This window comes from Somniosus microcephalus, chromosome 10, assembly GCF_052327205.1.
Source record: "Somniosus microcephalus isolate GS21.2 chromosome 10, FLI_Smic_1.0, whole genome shotgun sequence".
NCBI classification, from domain to species: Eukaryota; Metazoa; Chordata; class Chondrichthyes; order Squaliformes; family Somniosidae; genus Somniosus; species Somniosus microcephalus.
Window position 1 is genome coordinate 134621799 of NC_140996.1, and position 25588 is coordinate 134647386.

Here is a 25588-nt window from a genome sequence, read left to right on the forward strand (position 1 = left end):
TCAACATAGAGGAGTACTGATCTGTCAATTGAGGGGGATGGTAGATGGTGATCAGTTTCATAACTTTCTAATAGTGTGATTTTGAACTCATTACCTCTGGGTTGCTAGGCTAGTAACATCTCTCACATCTCTCCTACAAATCCTTCTCTTGAATTGCTCTTTCAACTACCCTGCAACTTTTTTCCCCCTTTCCCTCCTGTTTGCCATTTTCACGCCCTATAAGATGCTTAGACATCTTTCTGTACATGAGCACTGTACAACTATGTTGCTTTGTTTGTTGGCTGAATTGAATTGAGGTACAATAGAATGACTGCCATAATTGTAGACTGTTTTCCCCTTAAGATCTCTCTACTTTCTTCCTAACCCCAATGCGCATTAAATAGATCAACAATTAGAATACTCCTCAATTTTCTTTCTGAACAGGTATTGACCTGGAATTGTGTCTTTTTTCTGGCAGTCTGCTCCACATAGCACTCTTGTCGAGGGGGAAAAAAACCTTCTAATCTTATCAAGACTAGTGAATTTTGTAATTGTGCGCTCAAGTTCAGTGCTCACTGTTCAAGCTAAATAATCTGCTTACCTCTACCTTATCACTACCTTTCATTATTCTAAACGTCTTCATCATATCTCCTTTGTCTTCTCCAATCAAAGTAAGGTGCCATCTTTCTTCATAAGTTAATTCCTTAAGGTTTGGAATTATATATGGCACTTCTCTCTAAACTATTTCCAAACATCTATATTATTTTGAGGTAAACTGACCCAACTTTGATAACATGCTCCAGAATTCTTTACATTTAAAGAACATTCATCAAAACAATTGCATTAAGTTCATGTGGGAACACAGAAGATGATGAGTTCCATAACTTTTTTAGTCTGATAAATTGCACTATTGTCTGCACATATTTGCATTTGTGTGCTTATTCTAATCAAAGGTGAGGTGATGTATCCAAAGCAAGAAAGAGGGTATCTCAAGGTCTGAGAAAATATTCATCAACCCACAACAGATTTTTAAGGAGCTAAATAAGGTTAAAACCAGTTAATTTGTGATGGATAATAAAGTACACTTAGTTTGTCATCCAGAAGTATGAATGACCATCATACATCTAAAAAAAGTGGTGTCAATACAGCTCCAGCAAATAAAGCTTATCAATTTCTAATATAACATTATGAAAACGGACAATGGATATTTGCTTAATGTTTTGTTAGAACCCCAAAACATTAAGCAAATATCCATTGTCCGTTTTCATAATGTTATAGTAGAACCAAAGATCTGTCAAGAACTGCCCCACCCACTCCCCTCCCAAATCCAGAAATCTGGATGGTTTGGAAGATGACTGCCTAATTCAGGGAGCAGAGAGACATGCTCACAACCCAAAAGTAATATTACTTAGCATGTCTAAGCATTTGATGAGGTAAGTAGGTAAAAACTAGTTCCACTAGTTGGTAAGTCGCTAACTTGAGGGCATAAATTAAAATAATCAAATGAACAAAGGGAGAGTTTAGGAGAATTTCTTTTTATGCAGAGGGTTATGTCCCAGCAGAAACTGGTGAAAGCAGAATTCATAAAAGCTTATAAAGGGTAATTATTTGAATAAGTACATTTCAAGAGGGCATGGGAAAAGGCAATGGAGTGGAATTAAGTGGATAGCTCTTTCAGAGACCCAGCATAGGCATTTTGGGCTGACTGGTGTCATTCTGTGATATAAAATTCTGATTCTAAATCATTGTATTTAGGTACTCAAGTACAGTGAACCAAATGGCATGAATTGAATATCATATGTTCTGTACATTAATGTTGATAAAAACATTAATCAATACCATACTTTCTACCTTATTACCATATATAATGAATTTTAAAAAAGTAGTATTGTGGAAAAAGTATTATTTAACATAACAATGCAGAAATCTATCAAATTTTGTTTCTGAATTTAGGAGAACGCATGTGTAGCTTAGAGGCGTTTTTTGTGGTTATTACCCGAAGGTTGACCTCTGAGCTCTAATTTAGCTAAATCTTCTTCCGGTACTCCGCTGCCTTGGCCCTCAGGTCCAACGGGATATGTCTCAAATAAGTTCCTATATGACCATCAGAAATAAAGCATCATTAGATAACCACACAGTGAGAGAGGGAAAATTACTTTGCATTTGTCAGTTGAAAACCAAAATACAGTAGGTGGCTTTACTAGATCTGACCTCAAGACATCCACCATATGATGTAGGTAATATAATAAAGACTGGAGTTACATGCTACCACAAAGTGGAATTTCTAAAAGGGTAAATTATACAATATTTTGAGCAGTACTTTTCACATTTTAAGTTTACAACAAATATTTAAAGCTTGGTAAATCCATATTATTGAAGTTTTAATCACAATCAATACGAGAAAAAAAATTGGAGATAGTACAATAGTAGATATACTGAGCGTAATGGTCAGCATTTAATAGTAGATATACTGAGCGTAATGGTCAGCATTTAATAGTAGATATACTGAGCGTAATGGTCAGCATTTAATAGTAGATATACTGAGCGTAATGGTCAGCATTTAATAGTAGATATACTGAGCGTAATGGTCAGCATTTAATAGTAGATATACTGAGCGTAATGGTCAGCATTTAATAGTAGATATACTGAGCGTAATGGTCAGCATTTAATAGTAGATATACTGAGCGTAATGGTCAGCATTTAATAGTAGATATACTGAGCGTAATGGTCAGCATTTAATAGTAGATATACTGAGCGTAATGGTCAGCATTTAATAGTAGATATACTGAGCGTAATGGTCAGCATTTAATAGTAGATATACTGAGCGTAATGGTCAGCATTTAATAGTAGATATACTGAGCGTAATGGTCAGCATTTAATAGTAGATATACTGAGCGTAATGGTCAGCATTTAAATGTAGATATACTGAGCGTAATGGTCAGCATTTAAATGTAGATATACTGAGCGTAATGGTCAGCATTTAAATGTAGATATACTGAGCGTAATGGTCAGCATTTAAATGTTAATACAATCAGTAATAGATCTGTTCAGTCATAATTTTGAGGCAGTAAGAGACATCTAAATACTTATGGGTGTTAACCATTACCTGCATATATTAAGGTCACCGATCTGACAATCAAACAGTTGACTCAAAATTTCTAGATTTTCCTCTTCAACCTTTTGAACTGCTTGCTCTAGATTAGCAACTTCCAGATTATATAGCTTTAGCTGCAGAAACAAAAACAAAACACAAATGAAGTTAATCAGTACGAAGAATTCTAATTTTATAACCAAGTTATTAGATTAAATGGCATACATTCTGCTTTAGATAATTCAGCATTCAATTTAACACTGAACTTATCTCCTTGGGAGATCCTACGTCTACATAGTTTAAAAAATACTGTATACCCTTCTTGACCACAAACCTTACTTCCTATATTACACTTTCTAATGTCAATGTTTAACTTTGAAACAGTCCATGTAGACATTTTTCTTGGAAAACCGTCAACATTTGATCATCAGTGTGTTGTTGAACCAACTGAATCACTCGATATTGCTTTTTGATTAAAAAAATCCTGCCCCGTTTTCCCCTCATTAACTGAAATTTCTATTGTCTAAAATCAAGTTTAAACAATATAATAAATTAAATATTTCACAAAAACATGATTTCATTTACTCATTGAATTATTTTTGTCTTTTAATACCTCCATTAGCATTTTGAGCTTGGATGATACTTTTGCCCAGAGCTGTCATTTTGTCGAGAGGTCAAGGTCGGTGAATGCATCTTCAAGAGCTGTTTCCTACCAACTGCACCACTAGCCTCACACACTGCTCAATGCACAACTGCCCCTCCCACAATCACTCACCTACCAACAAGCTGTACCAATCACGAGGCACATCTCCCATTCCTAGCCTCACCTCACCCCCTTGGAGGAGACGGTGCAGGCCATTTTTGGCAGGGGCATAGCTGAGCCCTTGGCCAGCAGCGGGGCTGAAAAAATAGAAGACGCTGGTATCCTCAAACGTATCCTCCTTCTCACATCCCACTTCCTCCTCATCCCACAATATCTTCTGATTTACAAGCTGCACATGGTGTAAGTATGCACCTCTTGCTTTACCCTCCTCCCCTCACCACAACCCTACCCTTGTGCCTTTCTCATTTCAGACACCCAAGAAATCCAGCCTGCCAGGCCAGTGAGTCAACAAGAAGAGAAAGAGGAGAGTGAAGAAGAAAAACAAACCGTCATTTGATTTCACATTCCCAGCCACCAGCACCTCAAGGTTGTCTTGCAATGCCATCTGCAGTCTCCCCCACTGAAAGTCAGTGGCCTTCCACCAGCCATGCTGCAGCCACTGGGGTAGCACTGCGTAACAGCATTAGGATAGGCAAAGGCACATGCAAAGCACTCAGTAAGGGAATGCACAAAGGTGATTAGTTGATTTTTGGATGTAATATCGGATGCGGTATATGGATAAAGTAGAATAGAAAGTTTGCTTTGTGGCCTTTATTTCAGCATTGGGGCCAAGAGGACACTGTGATGGTCAATAACAGAGGGAAGGTAAGGTTGAAAGGGGAATTGGGGTTGTGTTCACTGGTACCGCAGGCGGATGATTCGATTCCTGATATCCCGGTCAGAAAGGGGCTGTCCAGGTTGTCTCCTTCCTTCCACTTCCTCCTCTTGTGCTTCCTCCTCCTCCTCCCTCTGCGAGCAGCTTGTCTCCTTTGCTGCCACTGCTCCATCTCCATGTGATGCTGCTGCCCAAGGGGGATTGCAACTAGATCCCCCAGGGCTGTGACCAAGTGGTGTTCTCCAAGGCCTTCTTTAAGCGCCAAAGCCTTGCAACCGTCCAGCTGCACTCGCTGCTTTCCCTGCACACTTTGACAACTTTTTAAATGTATTGCACCAAGCCACTATTCCAATAAAATGTAAAGAAACTAATCCAAAAGCAAAAATCTAAATTTACCTGAAAGGTGTGTGTGTCCCTTCAAGAAGCGCTGGCATGCGTGGTTTGGAGAGGGATTTATTAAGAGTGGCGACGTCCAAAATCACAGATCGTGTGTCAATTCAACGTTGCACGCCAATTGTCACAATCTGGATCATTTAAATATATGAAGCGACCGCAAGCAACAGCAGCCCTGCCCAAAATGTCCTGACCTCATGAGATCATTGGCCCTGAATTTGCAGTTGGAGGCTTCCCACGGGGAAATGCCTCCGATCCGTAAATAATATGCACGCGTACGGAGATTTGTGGTCCTGAGCCTCTCCAGGTACCCGCGGGTAGAGGGTGCACACAGTTTGCAAGCGTCCCTGGGATCACATGGGCCAACCCAACCAATAAAAGAAGGGAATCCACATTCATGCTTATGGGGATTCCATATTTACAGAAACCCCATAAGCATGAATGGGAATACCTCAAAAAAATACATCTACACATCAAATAAATGTTTTTAAATTACATAATTAAAATGCCAATATTTAAAACATTAAATTTTTTGAAAAATAAATTTAAATGTTCAAAGGGGCTAAAAATAAACTTATCTTATTGCACAGGTCTTTTCAATGTATAAATGATTAAAAAAACAAAAATAAATCAAACTCTGACGCTGGTAAAAGCAGACGCAAGGCCTGCTTTTACCAGGCGTAAGAATTTCACGGGCATTCGCTGGGCAGAGATTGGGCAAATAGCTCAACTCTCTGCCTGCGGATGCCTTTTCCCCGGGGATGCGTTGGATCCTTCAAGAATTCATGACAGATCGCAAGTTCCGGGCTCTCACGCATGCGCTTCATACACAAAAACCTGGAACTTGTGCACACGTCATACGCGCCCGTAGGGGCCTGCAAATTACGGCCCAATAAATCTTTTGCGGCACTAGATCCAGGACTGCCTGACTACATCCCTGCTGCTGACCTCCTTCGTGAACTCTAGATCTCAGTGGAATGTCTCTTGCGCCCATCCCCAGGGAACAGGATGTCCCTGCGTGCTCGAACTCCCTGGAGCAGGACATCCAGGGAGGAGTCAGAGAATCTTGGTGCTGTCTTCTGCCACTGGGATTGCATGCTTCCCTCAAGCCTCAGATGGAAAATCTTTAGTTTCTGAATAAGCATACCTCTGCCAAAGAGCTCTGATCCTCCTCCAACAACCTTCAAGTGTGATGTGTGGAAGGCTCCTTTAAATATCTGAGCGCAAGGCACCATCAGATCCACTCCATTTAATTGGCCGGGAAACCTGCAGGCCGAACTCAATTGATCCAATTCAGTTAAAGACAAGGTGGACAGCGTGCTGCCACGTGCTGTGTGAGACCGACCCACTACGCAGCACCCCCCACACCCAACTTGCCTCACAGGTAGAAATTCCAGCCATGAGGTTATTCACTTTGGTAGGAAGAATAGAAAAGCAGAATTTTTTTTAAATGGTGAGAAACTATTAAATGTTGGCGTTCAGAGAAATTTAGGTGTCCTCGTACAGGAAACAAAGATTTAGTATGCAGGTACAGCAAGCAATTCGGAAGGCAAATGACATGTTGGCCTTTATTGCAAGAGGGTTGGAGTACAAGAGTAAGGAAGTCTTACTACAATTGTACAGGGCTTTGGTGAGACCACACCTGGAGTACTGTGCAGTTTTGGTTTCCATGCCTTGCAACAAAGGTTCACTAGATTGATCCATGGGATGAGAGGGTTGTCCTATGAGGAGAGATTGAGCCTATATTCACTGGAGTTTGGAAGAATGAGAGATGATCTCATTGAAACATAAAAGCTTCTGAGGGGGATGGACAGGTTGTTTATCGTGGCTGGAGTGTCTAGAACTAGGCATAGTCTCAGGATAAGGGGTCAGCCATTTAAGACTGAGATGAGGAAGAATTTCTTCATTCAGAGGGTTGTTAATTTTTGGAATTCTATACCCCAAAGGCTGCTGGATGCTGAGTCGTTGAGTATATGCAAGGCTGAGATGATAGATTTTTGGAGTCTAAGGGAATCAAGGGATATGGGGATTGAGCAAGAAAGCGGAGTTGAGGTGGAAGATCCGCCATGATCTTATTGAATGGCGGAACAGGCTCAAAGGGCCGTATGGCCTGCCCATGCTCCTAATTCTTATATTCTTACAAGAATTTTAAATTGTGTTTGTAAGTACCAAATGCTGCCAAGAGTCTAACCATGAACTTATTCAATTCCATTGCAGCTAGGCTGCCCGATGGCATATTAAAAATGTCCTGTTAATTTAAGGGAGCAGGAAAACTGATGTATTTTTGTGTTTACATTCTAGTTAAAATCTGTTGTAAAATGAGAAAAATTGTGATAATTTTTTTAAGCACTAAAAATACAAAGATACCAGAATTATTAAACACAAAATAAACTGAAATGTTGTCTTTCTTCCTGAATGAATTATTTTATAAACTGTATTGGATGCAACTTAAATTATAACTAGTATCATAAATGCTGCAATGTGAATGCTCACAAATGCCTCCTGCAAAACAAATATAGGAACAGGAGTAGGCCTTTCAACCACTAGAGCCTGTTCCACCATTCAATTTGTTCATGGCTGATCTGTATCTTAACTCCATCTACCTGCTAGTTCCATAACCCTTAATATTCTTGCCTAACATATCTAGCAATCTCAGCGCTGAAACTGTCAATTAGCCTAACCGCAACAGCTTTTTGGGGCCGAGGGTTCCAGGTTTCCACTACCCTTTGTGTGAAGAACAGCTTTCTGCTATCATCCCTGAACGGCCTAGCTCTAATTTTAAGTTTGTGCCCCTTTGTTCTGGATTTCCCCACCAGAGAAAATAGTTTCTCTCTAGTTACCCTATCAAATCATTTAAACACCTCAATTAGATCACTCCTTAATGCTCTATACACAAGGAAATACAAACTTAGTCTATCCAGCCTGTCCTCATAATTTAACCCTTTTAGCCCAGGTATCATTCTAGTGAATTTGTGCTGCATTCCCTCCAAGGCCAATATATCCTTCGTGAAATAAAAACAGAAAATGCTGGAAATACTCAGCAGATCTGGCAGCATCTCTGGAGAGAGAAACTGAGTTAACATTTCAGGTCAATGGCCTTTCGTCAGAACATATCTTTCCTGAGGTGTGGTGCCCGTATCTGAACACAGTACTCTAAATGGGGTCTAACCAGAGCTTTATATACAGTAACTGTAACATAACTTCCACTCCTTTGTATTCCAGCCCCTTCAGATAAAGGGCAACATTCCGTTAGCCTTTTTAATTATTTTTTCCACCTGTCCACTAGCTTTTAGTGATTTCGATACTTGGGACCCCAAAATCTCTCCGCTCCGCCACAGTTCCTAGTTTAGAAAATACTCTAATCTATCTTTCTTAGGTCCAAAGTGGATGATTATATAGTTCCCCAACCACCCACCCTCCCCAAAACAAGTTTGTGGAAATCACTCGAGTCAAAATGTCATGAGAACAGAACATATATAGGAATTCAGAAGCCGTTATAAAAGGGCCCAATTTTCTAAATTTATAATCAGCAAAGCTGAGCTTTTGAGATGAGATATATTTATGCTAAAGGGAGATCTTATGATATTCATCACCATAGATAATTTTGAAGCTGCTGGAGCATGGTTGCCATGTTTGCTTTGCTGCTAATTTAGCCTGTCCTTTCTAAGGCCCTGCTCAAGTACACCCTGTAGGTTAAGTTCAATTAACTGTAGCTCTATATCTAGTCATAGCTCCTGATGAAAAGAACATTCATCAAATCACTTGCTTTATTTTTCCTTTAAAAAACTGGTTTGTATCTGTAACAAAGTGACACTTTGCAGAGTAATATTTCGAATGTGTTGAAAATGCACTAGGATATGCCTTTTTTGAATGAAAACTAAAGGATGATGGCAAGAAAAAAATCCCTAGTCAAGTTTGGTGAAAGATATGGATGGTAACATGCATTTCTAAGTACAGGAAACTTTGGTTTATCCAGAGGTTAACTGACCGGCAAAATTCAGGAGTCGGTTCAGTAAGGTTTTTTTTCTTTTCGTTGCTTTTTTTTCCCCACCGGTCAGGCTCTGCAAGGTCTAGCTAAAGCTGTTGCTTAGCTACAGAGACGCTTGCAAGCTACGGCCGACTGTTTAGAAGCTGTAAGCAACAGGGTTTGTTGCTAGATACGGAGCTCAAAAGCTCCGTATGTTTTAACATTAGCGCTGGTTTGTCCAGCAGTTTTGATGGGACGGCAACAGCTCGGTCCAGTCGGTGCCGGATATCACAAAGTTTCCTGTAAATAAAACTGTTGAGGACATTCATGAAGAAGTTTGGTTAAAATGTATCATTTCAAAATTATTTGAGTTGACCAGCTAAAATTGGCAGACAAACGGAGGGACAATATTAACAACTTTCTTTCTGATAGGAGGAGGAAATTAAAATTACATTATTTTCAAGGCCCGTAGAGCTGCAAAGTCATGTAATGCATGGAATAATTTAAATATATATGACTCTACACAAAATTAACATTGTAATTAATGGCTGTAATTAAATCTACACCCATTCATTTTAATATTATTTCCATTCTTCTGAGCCCAATTTTACATTCCACTTGCCCTGATCTTGCGTCTTTCAGAAATAGTCACCTTCACAGCCACAGGCAATACAGTCTCGGAGGTTGCAGTTGTGGCTGCAGCAGGCGGCAGATTTCAGTGAGGACGTCTTTACTGAAGCGCAGATGTCTGACACACTTCCTCGCTGAGGTTCAGGTAGGAGAATAGTTTCTTGAACACCTTGGGCGGATATGGCCTCCTGCTGCGAGCCCTTCTCCCCCTTCTGCTCTTCAATCATCCAGCAGCTTGACCTGCTCTGTCACCTCTGCTCATTCTCCCAGTCATGCTGTAGACCAATGGGAATGCTTACTACTGCGCCCATGGCTGGGCGCAACTGGTTTGTACAGAAGCCTTGAAATCAGGACAATGTCCTTCAGCACTTGGCACACCACACCCTGTAGACTTTAGCACCTTTAAAGCATTCTAGAAAGCACCAAACACTTGTACAATCGTAGCCAGTAGAAATCAATCAGCAACTAATCTGAAAATAGTTGATGATCCCTTTAAATAGCACTGGTGGGAGGGGTCCTTCCTGCGGCTAAATGTGTGTCCAGCTGTGTAAGCTTAAGGAAGGGTGCTTGCTGGAGTGTTCAGCTCCAAAATGGCAGCATTGGCATCAAATCAGCGTTACATGCTGATTTACGTCATAGAGGGCGATTTTCCCATTGGAGGTGGGTTGGGAGCGGGTTTCGGTTTGGGTGCTTCTTTTGATCGCACAAATCAACTTTTTAACCTTGGATTCAACAAATTGACTGTAAATCAATAAAACTTTAAATAAAACTTAACAAATTAAATTAAAATTGTGTTGGCCGGGGTGATGATGAACTCCAGTCCCCGCGGTGCCCACCAGTCGCGGAAGGCCTCGAGCGTGCCGGCGGACACCGCGTGCTCCATCTCCAGGGCCACCCGGGTACAAACGTAGCCGAGGAAGAGAGGCAGGCAATCGGGCTGAACGACCCCCTTTGGTTTGGGTGGGTTCCAAACTCGTTTCCACTGTCAGGTGGGAAAAAGTTGAGATTTTCCCCTAATTGGCCAATTAATTCCAGGCATGTGGGTTCCCCTGGGCCAATTAATCTTTTGGGACTGAAACTCGCTTCTGCTGACGCCACTTATGCAGCTTCATTTAAGGGCTGCTTGCTGCCTTGGCTCATTTCACTGCTGTTTTGTGGCTGCTGAACACTTCGCAGAGAAGAGATGGCCAACCCGAGAGCCAAGGCCTCCCCGAGGTTCTCCAATGAGTCCCTGAGTATTCTGGTTGAGTGGGTGAGAGCTAGTGAGGAGGTGTTCTTCCCCTCATCTGGGAGGAAGAAGCCTCTCAAACAAAGGGTGTGGGTGCAGCTGGCACGGGATGTAACCTCCAGATCTGTGTGCAGCAGAACATGGCTGCAGTGCTGCAAGAGGTTCACTGACCCTGTAAGATCAGCCAAAGTGAGTATACCATCAGCTTGACCCTCATTATGCTCCCCTTCCCCTCTCATCACCAGCACTCTGCATTGTCAACCTCCTCCTACACATCCCACTTTACCTTTACAACCCTTGCACCCTTAACCATCCCTCTCACTGTGAACACAATCACTTCACTATTCAACTATGCTGCCCTCACACTCCCCATCAATGTTCTGCAATGACAACGACTAACACACAGGGAGAGCCCTTGGAAATGGAACCTTACTCCATCTTTGTCTCGTTCTAAGCATTTATGCTCTGGACTCTCTACACTCACTCTATCATTCTCACTCAACCTCCACTTGTCTCCCTCATTGCAGGAAAATATAGCCCACAATAAAAGAGAAATGGCGAAGACTGGAGGAGGGCCACCTTCCCTCGCCCATTTGACCAATGCTGAAGAGGCGGCCTTGGAAATCATTGGCGCTGAGGTGGAAGTGGGGGACGGACAGACAGGCGCAACAGAGCAAGCTGGTGACAATAGTTTTGCTTCTCTTGTAGGGGTTCGCAAAAATCCCCTCAGCCCCGAAGATCGGGAAATATTAATCCACATCGTGGACGAAGACTTTGTGTGATTTAAACTGTCTCTGGGTTGGACAAAGTTTTAAAACGTGCCCAGAACCGCAAAAGGCTGTGTTAAGGAGGCCGTGGGCTAAGCAGCACTTGGGCAACACTGGAATCAAAGGACTTTGTAAAAGAAATTTCACACACTTTAAGACAGTACATTTTATTAAAAATTGCACTCTTGAGGTTGGTAAATTGCCCAGGGATAAAATGGCTGTCAGAAAGCATGGCCAAGGACAAAGAGGCCTGGAAGCTGCTTTCTGTGTCTGAAGCCATGGCAGTCAAATTCTGTCAATCAAAAGGGAGTTTCCCCTCCCTCCAGAGATAATCTATGTTTGTTTACAGGAAACTGCTACCTTGTTGACATAAGGGATTAAACCACTTGAGACTGCAGTTTCAGTGACCACAATGGGTTCTGTTTACATAGTGATACAACTCCATTCAAAACCCATCAGGGTGAATGGAGATGGTTCGAAGGCTCAGTACTGACTTTTGAAAAAGGCACTCAAACTGAGGAAGGGAACAGTTTAAGAATGAATGGGTTTGAATCATATCCCTTTTGTTAGCCCAGAAAACTCCGGATGTGGGCGGGAACATTTCAGCCTCAGAATGAAGACACATTCAAACCACCCCAAGCTTTATTCAAAATCCATCCCAGACAATAGGGCAGTTGGATCCCTTTTGTTTTAGCCAGATGAACTTGGATTTGGGTGGGAACATCTCGGCCCCAAAGTTAGGGTATATAAAGATAGCTTCAGAGAAGCATCGCTCTCTCTCTCTGGCCTGCCTCCGTCTGCCTTTCTCTACAGCGTGGAAGTCTGTCTGAAGAAGTAACAACACCAGCAGTTTACTTTTAAAACACGGGTGTTTTCTTTACTTCAGGACAGTGAAGATCTTGTAGGGCACGGAGCTAGCATTGCAAGTGGTGAGCATATATTTTTCTGGCCTTCCACAAGGCAACTTAGGATAGGCTTAGGGGTGGGGGTAAAGTGGGAATTTCATTAAAATTGTGATTTTAGTCGTTTTCCCTCCCCTATCTAAGCAATTTTACCGTGATTACATTGATCGTGTGGTGTAGTTTATTTAGTTAATAAAGTTTGACTTTCTCACATCCAGACCATTTGTCCGTTTTAATATATCATTAATTATAAGTTCCTCCAGTCAGAACTGGAAGGGTGGGTTTAGCGATTCGAAACCGCTGATTGGGATTGGTCAGAGTGTAGCAGCAAAAAGCGGTTTAACCAGGTAAATTACCGTAAACCAGGTAAAAGATGCCCCCCTACACACTCTCTTTTACATTGCAGTGTTAGAAACTAGGGGTGCCTAAAAATGTAGATGGCTACATGAATAATACTGTTTTTAAATGATAAGTTTTGTTTTCCTGGAAAGCTTGCATTAGAATTTGAGACAGTCTTTTTAATCAGTTAGATTAGGTGAAACATAAACATTCCACACGGGGGCCCATAGGATGGCCCTGCCAGGCTACTTATCTGTTGTTTGTAAGTTAGGGTTTTGACTTTGTTAAGGTATCTTTAATTTGGCCAGTAAAGGCCCAACCTATGTTTCTTCCATTATTACTAATAACCATATTATAATTACTAATAACCATATAGAATTTGGAGTTTTGTTTAGCAGAACTGCTTGTGAAGATAATTAAAAGTTAATTAGGAAAAGACATAGAATGAAAGGAATTTGAGGAGGCTAAGGTATCCATCTTAGAATGGGCCATTTGTTTAGATGAAGGTGAGATAGCCCAAGCAGCTGCAAGTTGCTATGTATTTTTGAAAGGGAAAAATGGAAAAGTTCACAGCAGAAAAAGGGAGTAAAACATAGATAGACCTTACTTTTGAAGGTCAGAATGGTGAGATAACGACAGCTCTAAAAAGTGACACCCCCAAGGGCTTGCACACAGACTGTGGAAGAGAGAGCTGAACAGAAGTTATAAAGAGAAGTTAGACTGGTCGAACGCTCTTGAGAATGATCCCATGCTCACCATCGAAGAGGAGACACTCTGACCCAAAATAAATTTCACACTAGGAACAACCAAAATTGAACAAACCACTAACTACACATACTTGGGCTTAAAAATCAGTTCTACGGGAAATTTCCATCTGGCTGTGAATGAACTGAAAGAGAAAGCAAGAAGGGCTTTCTATGCCATTAAAAAATCAATCCAAATAGAAATCCCAATCAGCATTTGGCTCAAAATGTTCAAATCAGTAATTGAACCAATTGCACTCTATGGCAGTGAGGTGTGGGGACCGCTAACACAACAAGAATTTGCAAAATGGGACAAACACCCAATTGAGATCCTACATGCAGAATTCTGTAAAAGTATCCTCCGGACTCAAAGGAAAACCGTAAACAATGCATGCAGGGCAGAACTAGGCCAATATCCATTAATAATCACTATCCAAAAAAGAGCCACCAAATTTTGGAAACACCTAGAAATGAGCAACCCCCAATGCTATCATTACGAAGCCCTGAAATGCCAAGAGAGGACCATAAAGAAGAATACCCTCAGCCAACTAGTCCTGGGACTCAGTGAAGGAACTACTAACACTACTAACAATAACCAGCCCCAGGACAGTGACAGCGTAACACAAAGAATTCGACCCAACACAATCATCGCTAAGCAAAAGGAAAAATATGTCATATTGAGCAGAAACAACAAAAACCCAAAGCAAACTCAATTGCTACTTGGCCCTAAACAGACAATACAACATGGCTGATTACCTGACCATGGTAAAGGATAGCAAACTGAGAAAAACCTTGACAATGTACAGACTTAGTGAACATAGCCTGGCGATCGAAAAAGGTAGACACAGGCAGACCCGGCTACCAAGAGAGGACAGGATATGCTCTCACTGCAGTCAGGGAGTGGTGGAGACAGAGATGCACTTCCTCACAGCTTGTAGAAAATATCAGGGCATAAGGGAGAATTTCTACCCAAAATTCACAAAAATATGCCCGGAATTCAGAAATCTGAATGTCGACCAAAAACTCCCATACCTACTAGGGGAAGAGAGAAATTGTGTAACACTAGCGGCACACTATGTTACAGCTTGCCATAAACAGAGGGACAACCACTAAATATAAGAAAAGAGTATATATAAATTATATGAATGTATATTTATACACTCAGGGATATATCTGTTTATACACTGTATGGATAGATCTGTATTTTTGTGTACAAACATGAATGTTTTTCGATGCTTTGGCAACATAAGATGTAACTTGTCATGCCAATAAAGCGATTTGAATTGAATTGATATATATAGAATATATATAGTGGTCAGAGTGATAGGAATCTGCAGGTTCTTGTCCATTGTTGATGCTCTGGTAAGAAGGTGCAAGGCAAAAGTGTTTGATTGGGCAGGCTAAGCAAATCTGGCTAAGATGAGTGCGTCCCTTGCATCCCGGGCAGCAATGTGCTCGTATGTTACTGCTGCTGGTTGATGCGCCTCCGCAACCTGTTCATTGTCGCTGAACTCCTCCTCCTCCTCCTCATCTGAGGAGGCTATGCGATCAGCCATTTGTACCTCAACCAGCTGCAAGCCACGATGCTGTGCCAAGTTGTGAAGTGCACAGCAGACCACGACGATTCTGTAGACCCTGGCTGCTGAGTACTGTAGGGCTCCACCTGACCTATCAAGGCATCTGAATTGCATCTTCAGCAAGCCGATGGTTTGCTCGATTATGGATCTGGTGGCAATGTGGCTGGAGTTGTGGTGCTCCTCAGCTTCGTTTGATGGGCTCCTCAACAGGGTCATTAGTCACATCTTCAGGGGATAACCCTTGTCTCCAAGTATCCATCCGTTAAGTTGGTCTGGCAGACTGAAGAGCGGAGGTACACTTGACTGGCGCAGTATGAAGGAGTCATGGTAACTGCCAAGGTACTTGGCGCAAACATGCAAAATTTCCTTCTTGGTCACACACCAGCTGCACGTTGAGGGAGTGGAAGCCCTTGCGGTTGACAAAAATACCTTAAGGTGCCTTAAGGACCACGTGTGCAGTCAACGATGCCCTGCACCCTTGGAAAGCCCGTCAGATTAGCAAACCCAACCGCACGTGTGGTTACACTTGCTTGATCCTTGGAGAAGTTGATGTAAATGTGCGCGATGACAGAGGGCATCGGTTACCTGCGTGATGCAAGTGTGTGCGGCTGCCTGGGAGACGCCGCTGATCCCTGGAATAAGCCTGAAGCAAAAAAGTTGAGTGCGGTGGTGACTGACTGCCACTGGTGAGGGTGTCCACCTGCTCCTCTGGGCTCCAGGTCTTGCTGCAGCATTGTGCAGATGTCACCCACTACCTCTCGTGAAAGGCTGAGCCTCCTTTGGCACTGCTGCTCAGTAATGTTGAGGTAGCTCATGCTCGATCTGTAAACCCAGTTTTGGGGGTACCTCCTGCGGCGATGTGCTTCCATGCGTTGGCGCCTTCTGGCCTGTGTAGCTTCAGGTGGGTGAGCAGTAACTTGGCGCTCCTGTTGTTACTGCTGTTCAGGGTTCTGCTGCTGCTGCCATGGCTGGTCTTCGTCTGAATCTGATGTCCAGGAGGAAAGGAAATAAAAAATGGTTCCCATGCTTCTGGTATATACCTCAGTTGAAGCGCTCAGTCAAGGTGGGAAGAGGGGTTTCCCAGGAGGTCACACTGGAGATGAGTCTCAGGCTCCAAACTTCCACAACAATGAGTAGGCCTGCTAAAAGTTCCCCCAGACCGGAGACAACAAAGTTCTGCCACCTGCAAATGATCATTGGTGAAAACTCCTTTTTAATGGTGGTGCTGCAGCTATTAGTAAACAATCCAGTTGTGAGGCCGCCAGGATTAACTGGCGTGTTCCAGAGGAGACGTGCAGCACGGGGGAAATGTGTTAAATTCAGAAAGGCCTCAAAATTGGATTATAGAGGCAATTAACTAGTTAAGGGCCTATCCCGCCTCTTGGAGGCGGGATAGAAACCATGTCTGAAACCACGATTATGGGAAAATTGCTCAGAGGCGGGCTGGAGGCAGGATCGGACCCGCCTGCCATTTTTTGCGATTTTAACAACTCACACGCCTCCAAACCCGCCTTTTTGGGCCTGGCAAAATTGAGCCCCGAGTGTCTCCGCTTCCACCACATCCATCGGCAGCAAGTTCCAGATCCTCACCACTCACTGCGTAAAAAAGTTTTTCCTCGCATCCCCCCTGTATCTCTATGCCCAAAACTTTAAATCTGTGTCCCCTAGTCCTTGTACCATCAACTAGTGGGAACAGCCTTTCCCCGTCTAGCCTATCCAAACCCATCATAATCTTGTACACCTCTATCAAATCACCCCTCAACCTCCTTTGCTCTAATGAAAAGAAATCCAGCTTCTCCAACCTGTCCTTGTAGCCAAGATCCCCCATCCCTGGAACCATTCTGGTAAATCTCCTCTGCCCCCTCAAGGGCTTTCACATCCTTCCTAAAGTATGGTGCCCAGAACTGGATGCAATACTCCACTTGTGGCCTAACCAGCGCTTTATAAAGGTTCAGCATAACTTCTCTACTTTTGTACTCAATACCTCTATTTATGAAACCCAAGATCCCATATGCTTTGTTAACCACTCTCAATATGTCCTGCCACCTTCAGGGACCTATGCACATTAACTCCCAGGTCCCTCTGTCTCTGCACACTCTTTAAAACTGTGCCATTTAGTGTATATTGCCTCTCCCTGTTCCTTCTGCCAAAATGCATCACCTCACACTTCTCTGTATTAAATTCCATCTGTCACTTGTCTGCCCATTCTGCTAGCCTTTCTATGTCCTGTTGCAGTCAATTGGTATCATCGTCACTGGTTGAAACACCCCCAAGTTTGGTGTCATCAGCAAATTTAGAAATTCTACTCTGTATTCCAATATCCAGGGTCATGATCTGCCTACTCTGCATACATCCAGCAGACGCTCACTGCGCGCATGCTAATGCCCTCACCAATATGGCGCCTGGTGCAACTTAAACCAGAAGTGTGCATGCATGGCACGGACACCATTTTGGACCATTAAGGGCACTCGTAGTGCCCAAAAAATGGGCACTACGGATCTGAATTTTGTGCCCATAAAATCATACAGCACAGAAAGGTACGGTTGCATAGTGGTTGTTACTGGACTAGTAATCCAGAGGCCTGGACTATGATCCATAGATGCGAGTTCAAATCCTACCACAGCAGCTGGGGAATGTAAATTTAGTTAATTAAATAAATCTGGAATAAAAAGTTAGTATCAGTAATGGTGACCATGAAACTATCGGATTGTCGTTAAAAACCCATCTCGTTCACTAATGTCCTTTAAGGAAAGAGATCTGCCGTCCTTACCTGGTCTGGCCTATATGTGACTCCAGACCCAAAGCAATGTTGACTCTTAACTGACCTCTGAAATGAATAGCAAGCCACTCAGTTGTACGAAACCTCTACGAGAAACAATAATAATAATAAAACTGGACGGACCACCTGACCTCGACCTTGGCACCAGCTTCGGACATGACAAAGGCACACCCAGCCCAGTCGACCCTGCAAATTCCTTCTCACTAACATCTGGGGACTTGTGCCAAAATTGGCAGAGCTCTCCCACAGACTAGTCAAGCAAGACCCTGACATCGTCATACTCACGGAATCATATCATTCAGCAAATGTCCCAGACTCTTCCATCACCGGGTATGTCCTTTCCCATCAGCAAAACAGACCCACCAGAGGTGGTGGCACAGTGGTATACAGTCAGATGGGAGCGGCCCTGGGAATCCTCAACATTGACTCCAGACCCCATGAAGTCTCATAGCTTCAGGTCAAGCATAGGCAAGGAAACCTGCTGATTACCACCTACCGCCCTCCCTCAGCTGATGAATCAGTACTCATCCATGTTGAACACCACTTGCAAGAAGCACCGAGAGTAGCAAGGGCACAGAATGTACTCTGGGTGGGGGTCATCAATGTCCATCACCAAGCGTGGCTGGGTAGTGAGCGAGCTGGCCGAGTCCTGAAGGACATAGCTGCCAGACTGGGCCTGTGGCAGGTGGTTCTATCACCAACAGGTGGGAAAAACCTACTTTACCTCATCCTCGCCAATCTACCTGTCACAGATGCATCTGTCCCTGACAGTATTGGTAGGAGTGACCACCGCACAGTCCTTCTGGAGACAAAGTCCCGTCCTCACACTGAGGACACCGTCCATCATGTTGTGTGGCACTACCACTGTGCTAAATGGGATATGATGTGGAGTGCGGAACTTGGCTATCAGTTTCTGCTCGACGATTTTGCGTTGTCGTGTGTCTCGAAGGCCGCCTTGGAGAATGCTTACCCGAATATCAGAGGCTGAATGTCCTTGACTGCTGAAGTGTTCCCCGACTGGGAGGGAACACTCCTGTCTGGCGATTGTTGCGCGGTGTCCGTTCATCTGTTGTCGCAGTGTCTGCATGGTCTCGCCGATGTACCATGCTCCGGGGCATCCTTTCCTGCAACGTATGAGGTAGACAACATTGGCCGAGTCACATGAGTATGTACCATGTACCTGGTGGGTGGTGTCCTCACGTGTGATGATGGTATCTCTGTTGATGATCTGGCATGTCTTGCAGAGGTTGCCGTGGCAGGGTTGTGTGGTGTCGTGGTCGCCGCTCTCCTGAAAGCTGGGTAATTTGCTGCGAACGATGGTCTGTTTGAGGTTAGGCGGCTGTTTGAAGGCGAGTAGTGGTGGCGTGGGGATGGCCTTAGCGAGGTGTTCGTCGTCATCGATGACATGTTGAAGGCTGCGAAGAACATGGCGTAGTTTCTCCGCTCCGGGAAAGTACTGGACGACGAAGGGTACTCTGTTGGTTGTGTCCCGTGTTTGTCTTCTGAGGAGGTCTATGCGATTTTTCGCTGTGGCCCGTTGGGCAGAAACTGATAGCCAAGTTCCGCACTCATGAGGACGGCCTTAACCGGGATCTTGGGTTCACGTCACGCTACATGTAACCCCACCTAACGTAGAGTCATCCAGACTCGAGTCGTTGTTGGCTTGTTCTCTCTACACAGATGCGGCCGGACCTGCTGTGATTTCCAGCAAAAAAAAAAAATTTTAATTTTTTTTTAATAAATTGTTTTTTGTTTTTCATACAGACCCCAGCATCTGCAACATTTGACCCCTGGTGACCCCACCTCATTGTTCTTTGATGTAATGTTTTCCTGACTGACCTGTTTGGACACCATTCACACCTTTGATTGCTGTGATTATCTCTCTGCCGAGGTGGGATAAAGGGCAGTTAGAAAGATTACCTGTAATCATCTGGCAGTGTTCTCTGACTATATATGCTGTGCCTATATGCATCTCTTCACTTCACCTGATGAAGGAGCAGCGCTCCGAAAGCTTGTGATTTCAAATAAAGCGGACACTAAATGGGATAGAATCAGAAAAGATCAAACAGCTCAAAACTGGGCATCTATGAGGAGCTGTGGGCCATCAGCAGCAGCAGAATTGTATTCCACCACAATCTGTAAACTCATGGCCTGGCATATCCCTCACTCTGCCATTACCATCAAGCCAGGGGACCAACCCTGGTTCAATGAGGAGTTTAGAAGAGCATGCCAGGAGCAGCACCAGGCGTACCTAAAAATGAGGTGCCAATCTGGTGAAGCTGCAACACATGATTACATGCATGCTAAACAGCGGAAGCAGCATGCTATAGAGAGAGCTAAGCGATCCCACAACCAACAAATCAAATCAAACCTCTGCAGTCCTGCCACATCCAGCCGTGAATGATGGTGGACAACTAATGGGAGGAGCAGGCTCCATAAATATCCCGATCCTCAATCATGGCGGAGCCCAGCACACGCGTGCAAAAGACAAGGCTGAAGCTTTTGCAACCATCTTCAGCCAGAAGTGCTGAGTGGATGATCCAGATCGGCCTCCACCATCACAGAAGCCACAGAGGATTCACTCCACATACTAATCAAGAAACAGCTGAGCGCACTGGCAAAGGCTATGGGCCCCGACAACCTCCCTGCTGTCGTGCTGAAGACTTGTGTTCCAGAACTAGCCGCACCTCTCACCAAGCTGTTCCAATACAGCTACAACACTGGCATCTACCCGAAAATGTGGAAAACTGCCCAGGTATGTCCTGTCCACAAAAAGCAGGACAAATCCAATCTAGCCAATTACCGCCCTATCAGTCTACTCTCAATCATCAGCAAAGTGATGGAAGGTGTCGTTGATAGGGCTATCAAGTGGCACTTACTCACAATAACCTGCTCACCGATGCTCAGTTTGGGTTCCGTAAGGACCACTTGGCTCCAGACCTCATTACAGCCTTGGTCTAAACATGGACAAAGAGATGAATTCCAGAGGTGAGGTGAGACACCACTGCAGCATTTGACTAAGTGTGGCATCAAGGAGCCCCAGTAAAATTGAAGTCAATGGGAATCCGGGGGGAAACGTTCCTCTGGCTGGAGTTATACCTAGCACAAAGGAAGATGGTTGTGGTTGTTTGAGGCCAATCATCTCAGTCCCAAGACATCGCTGCATGAGTTCCTCAGAACAGTGTCCTAGGCCCAACCATCTTCAGCTGCTTCATCAGTGACCTTTCTTCCATCATAAGATCAGAAGTGGGGATGTTTACTGATGATTGCACAGTGTTTAGTTCAGATAATGAAACAGTAACTGCCTGCATGCAGCAAGACCGGGACGATATTCAGGCTTGGGCTGATGGCAAGTAACATTCGCGCCACACAAGTGCCGGGCAATGACTATCTCCAACAAGAGTGTCTAACCGCCGTCCCTTGATATTCAACGGCATTACCATTGCTGAATCCCCCACCATCAACATCCTGGGGGTCACCATTGACCAGAAACTTAATTGGATCATCCACATAAATACTGTGGCTACAAGAGCAGATCAGAGGCTGGGTATTCTGCGGCCCCAAAGCCTTTCCACCATCTACAAGGCACAAGTCATAAGTGTGATGGAATACTCTCCACTTGCCTGGATGAGTGCAGCTCGAACAACACTCAAGAAGCTCGACACCATTCAGGACAAAGCAGCCCGCTTGATTGGCACCATCGTAAACATTCACTCCCTCCACCATTGGCGCATCGTGGCTGCAGTGTGTACCATCTACAAGGTGCACTGCAGCAATTCGCTAAGGCTTCTTCAACAACACCTCCCAAACCCGCAAACTCTACCACCTATAAGGAGAAGGGCAGCAGGTACATGGAACACCATCGCCTCCAAGTTCCCCTCTAAGTCACACACCATCCTGACTTGGAAAAATATTCGTTCCATCATCATCACTGGTTCAAAATCCTGGAACTCCCTCCCTAACAGCACTATGGGAGTACCTTCACCACATGAACTGCAGTGGTTCAAGATGGTGGCTCACCACCACCTTCTCCATGGCAATTAGGGATGGGCAATAAATGCTGGCCTTGCCAGCAGCACCCAAATCCCAGGAACGAATAAAAGAGAAGCCATTCAGCTCATTCTGACTGCCGGTCAATTTTTATTCAATCACAATTTTTTCATTCTTTATCTCCTTACTCAGTCACTCACTCACTCCATACTGCAATATGGCACACTAGACTGTCTTGCCACATAAGCTGTTTCAAGGGGCCCCTTAGTGCCAACATTTCAAAGTATATTCTACTTCTAACAGCAGGAGGCCACTGTCGGCTACCACACGCACTCCTCCCGAATGTTTTCCCTCCCCTGACTCTCCTGGGAACCTCAGCTGGTGTCTGAGCCGGCTGATCTTGCTGCCCCTCCCCAACCCCCAGCAACCTGAAAGCTGCTTCTGGCGCCGGAAATGGTGCCTGCAGCCCGCTGGTAATATCCTGTTGAAGCGGTGGTCCAGCTGCGGGCCTCATACACATGCAGCATGATCTGCTGCTCCTCAATTTCAGGATCAATCCAATTTTTAGACTGATATATTCTATGATATCGCAATAACACAACATGACTAATCACTTCAAACAGCAGTTAATGCTCAATTATTTTTATTAACATTTTTTACTCATGCAATATTTGGTCAAGTCTGCAGATTGGGTATTTATCCAAAGGATCCCCAGTGCCTATTCTTTATGCAGCTTTGATACATATACAATAAATATGCTGCTAATTGGAAAATAATTTTAAAAGAACTTCTTTAAATATTCATATATGAACAACAAATTTATTTGTTATCTGAAGAATAGCGAATGGAGCTGAACATTGTGCAGTCATCAACAAACAGCCCTACTTCTGACCTTATGATTGAGGAAAGGTCATTGATGAAGCAGCTGGAAATAGTTGGGTCTAGGACACTGCCCTGAGGAACACCTGAAGCAATGTCCTGGGGCTGAGATGATTGGCCCCCAACAACCACAACTATCTTTCTTTGGTGACAGGTATGATTCCAGCCAGTGGAGAGATTTCCCTCTGATCTCCATCCACTCGAATGGATGGGTGCAACTGTAACAACATTCAAGAAGCTCAACGCTATCCAGGAAACAAGTTTAGTTGATTGTCATTCATGCCATTGGATTCAAAAGCAAACTTTTGTACATGGTCTATAGAGGAAATAGGCTGATGGGCAAAGGGCCTGTTCTATGCTTTCTTACTTGCCATTGAAATGTTCTAATTAAAACATGTAATATGCAGTAAAAAACCTAGCTTCATATTTTCTTACCTCATTCTTTAGCCAATCATTTTCCCTCACTTCTTGGCGACTGTATCTACCCATATAACTTATGGCTTTCTGAATTAAAAAAAAAAGTAAATAATTTTTCAAGAATCACATTATTAGATTGTTATATATTGTTAAGTGGGATGTTTTGAACAGCAGCAGGACAAGTAGCTACTGCAGAAACAGGATCAACAGAAACAGCACCAATCAAAACAAAATAATAAGTGACCAGCCCTAGTTATTTGGATACACAAAGTGTGGAAAGCACCGAACTTGATGTTTTGGACCTCTCCTCTTTCTTAGGCAGTCCCTTAGAACCGAGGATGACTTGCTTCCACGTTAAAAAATGAGTTCTCAGGTGACTGATGAGTCCAATGCGGGACCTACAGTCTGTCACAGGTGGGGCAGATGGTGGTTGAAGGGGCTGGTGGGTGGGGTGCTTGGGTTGACGTGCGCTCCTTGCGTTGCTTGTGCTTGGCTTCCGCTTGCTCCTGGTGAAGACACTCGCCTTCTCGGATGCTTCTTCTCCACTTTGTGTGGTCTTGGGCCAGGGATTCTCAGGTGTCAGTGGGGATGTTGCACTTTTTTTAAGGAGGCTTTGAGGGTGTCCTTGAAGCGTTTCCTCTGCCCACCTGGGGCTCTCTTGCCGTGTCGGAGCTCCATGTAGAGCGCTTGTTTTGGGAGTCTCGTATCGGGCATGCGGACGATGTGACCCATCCATCGGAACTGATCGAGCATGGTCAAAGCTTCGATGCTGGCCTGAGCAAGAACACTACCTTTGGTGCGCCTATCCTGCCAATGAATTTGCAGAATCTTGCAGAGGCAGTGTTGGTGGTACCTCTCCAGTGCTTTGAGGTGCCTGCTGTACATGGTCCATGTCTCTGAGGCATACAGGAGGGCGGGTATCACTGCTACTCTGTAGACCATGAGCTTAGTACCGGGTTTGAGGTCCTGGTCTTCAAACACTCTCTTCCTCAGGCGACCGAAGGCTGCACTGGCACACTGAAAGCGGTGTTGGACTTCGTCGTCAACGTCTGCCCTTGTTGACAGTAGGCTCCCGAGGTATGGAAAGTGGCCCACATTGTCCAAGGCCTTGTCGTGGATTTTGTTAATTGGGGGGCAGTACTGCGTGACGGGGGCAGGTTGGTAGAGGACCTTTGTCTTACGGATGTTTAGTGTAAGGCCCATGCTCTTGCACGCTTCAGTGAAGGTGCTGACAATGGTTTGGATTTCGACCTCCGAGTGAGCGCAGGCGCAAGCGTCGTCTGCATACTGTAATTAGACGACAGAAGATGGGACGACCTTGGATCTGGACTGGAGGCAATGGAGGTTGAACAGTTTCCCGTTTGTTCTGTAAATTAGCTCCACTCCAGCAGGGAGCTTACTGAGGGTGAGATGGAGCATTGCAGCAAGGAAGATCGAGAAGAGCGTTGGTGCGATGACACAGCCTTGCTTGACCCCGGTTCGTACGTGAATTGGGTCTGTGGTGGAACCGTTGGTCAGGAACCGTTGACCACACAGCCATGAACAGTCTATTGACCAGTGTAAATGTAGATTGTAAAAGTAAATATTTTCACATTATAAATAATGGCTTGGAATTTCCTGAAAACAACATATGTCATTATTCTAGCACAGTAGCTCCAGGAAATTATGGCATGAGTGAATTATACTAGTTTATACACCACCCCAAAATTTCCTGGGCCACTCTGCTGGAACCATTGCCGAAACCCTAAAAATGGATTATTCAAGCTCCTCCCCCATTAAAAACAGTGGCAATCACAAATTTATTGGATTTGTTATTATAATTGCTGCTTGGAGAATACTGTTGCAGAAAGACACTGGTAGACTCAAATTACTGCAAAGGTTAGTTATGGGCACAAGATTTAAAGGCTGGAAGAATATTAAAAGGCTATTGACTTTGCAAAATAACTTGTTCATTTTATGATTATGTAAGAATGACATTATTTTATTATACATACAATAGCCTAAAAGTTACACCGGGCCTGTTTTTGGGATCAGACTCAGCACTGTGTGACCAGCGTATGCCTGAACAGAGAGTCCCGAGGATCGATGGAAACTGGTCATCAGGCCTCATCAACATAGTTAACGTGAGTTGCTGCCACTAGTCAGACTTCCACAGGCAGCTCGCCCAAGTGAAGGTATCACCAGCAGCAGCCCTCATGTGAGTTCCGGGAGGGATAGAGGGATTAGAGCAAGCTATGGTGGGTGGGTCGCTTGCGACTTCTGTGGGGAAGGGGGAGCACTCCTGCTCCTCCTGGCTTCACTAGAAGGGATTTTAACAACATTTAAAAAAAAACTGACCTGGAGTTGGAGGCTGCAGGAGTTGCTGAAGAATCCTGATACTGCCCCGCTCATCACTAACTAATTTCTCAATGGGGCCCTTCAACAGACAT

The 25588-nt window shown here is 44.1% G+C and overlaps 1 protein-coding gene across 5 annotated transcripts in view; it reads right to left on the minus strand.

The window, feature by feature from the left end:
• Window positions 1-25588, minus strand: part of ccdc83 (coiled-coil domain containing 83) — a 104800-nt gene that overhangs the window by 41747 nt on the left and 37465 nt on the right. For 4 of the 5 annotated variants that reach the window (XM_085998838.1, XM_085998837.1, XM_085998840.1 and 1 more), the window contains exons 7-9: window positions 23178-23246; window positions 3086-3207; window positions 1976-2073 (exon numbers count right to left, since the gene is read on the minus strand). In XM_085998838.1, the coding sequence (XP_085854964.1) occupies window positions 1976-2073; window positions 3086-3207; window positions 23178-23246 (289 nt within the window). The remainder of the gene's footprint in view (window positions 1-1975; window positions 2074-3085; window positions 3208-23177; window positions 23247-25588) is intronic. The other variant, XM_085998839.1, reaches the window with a different exon arrangement.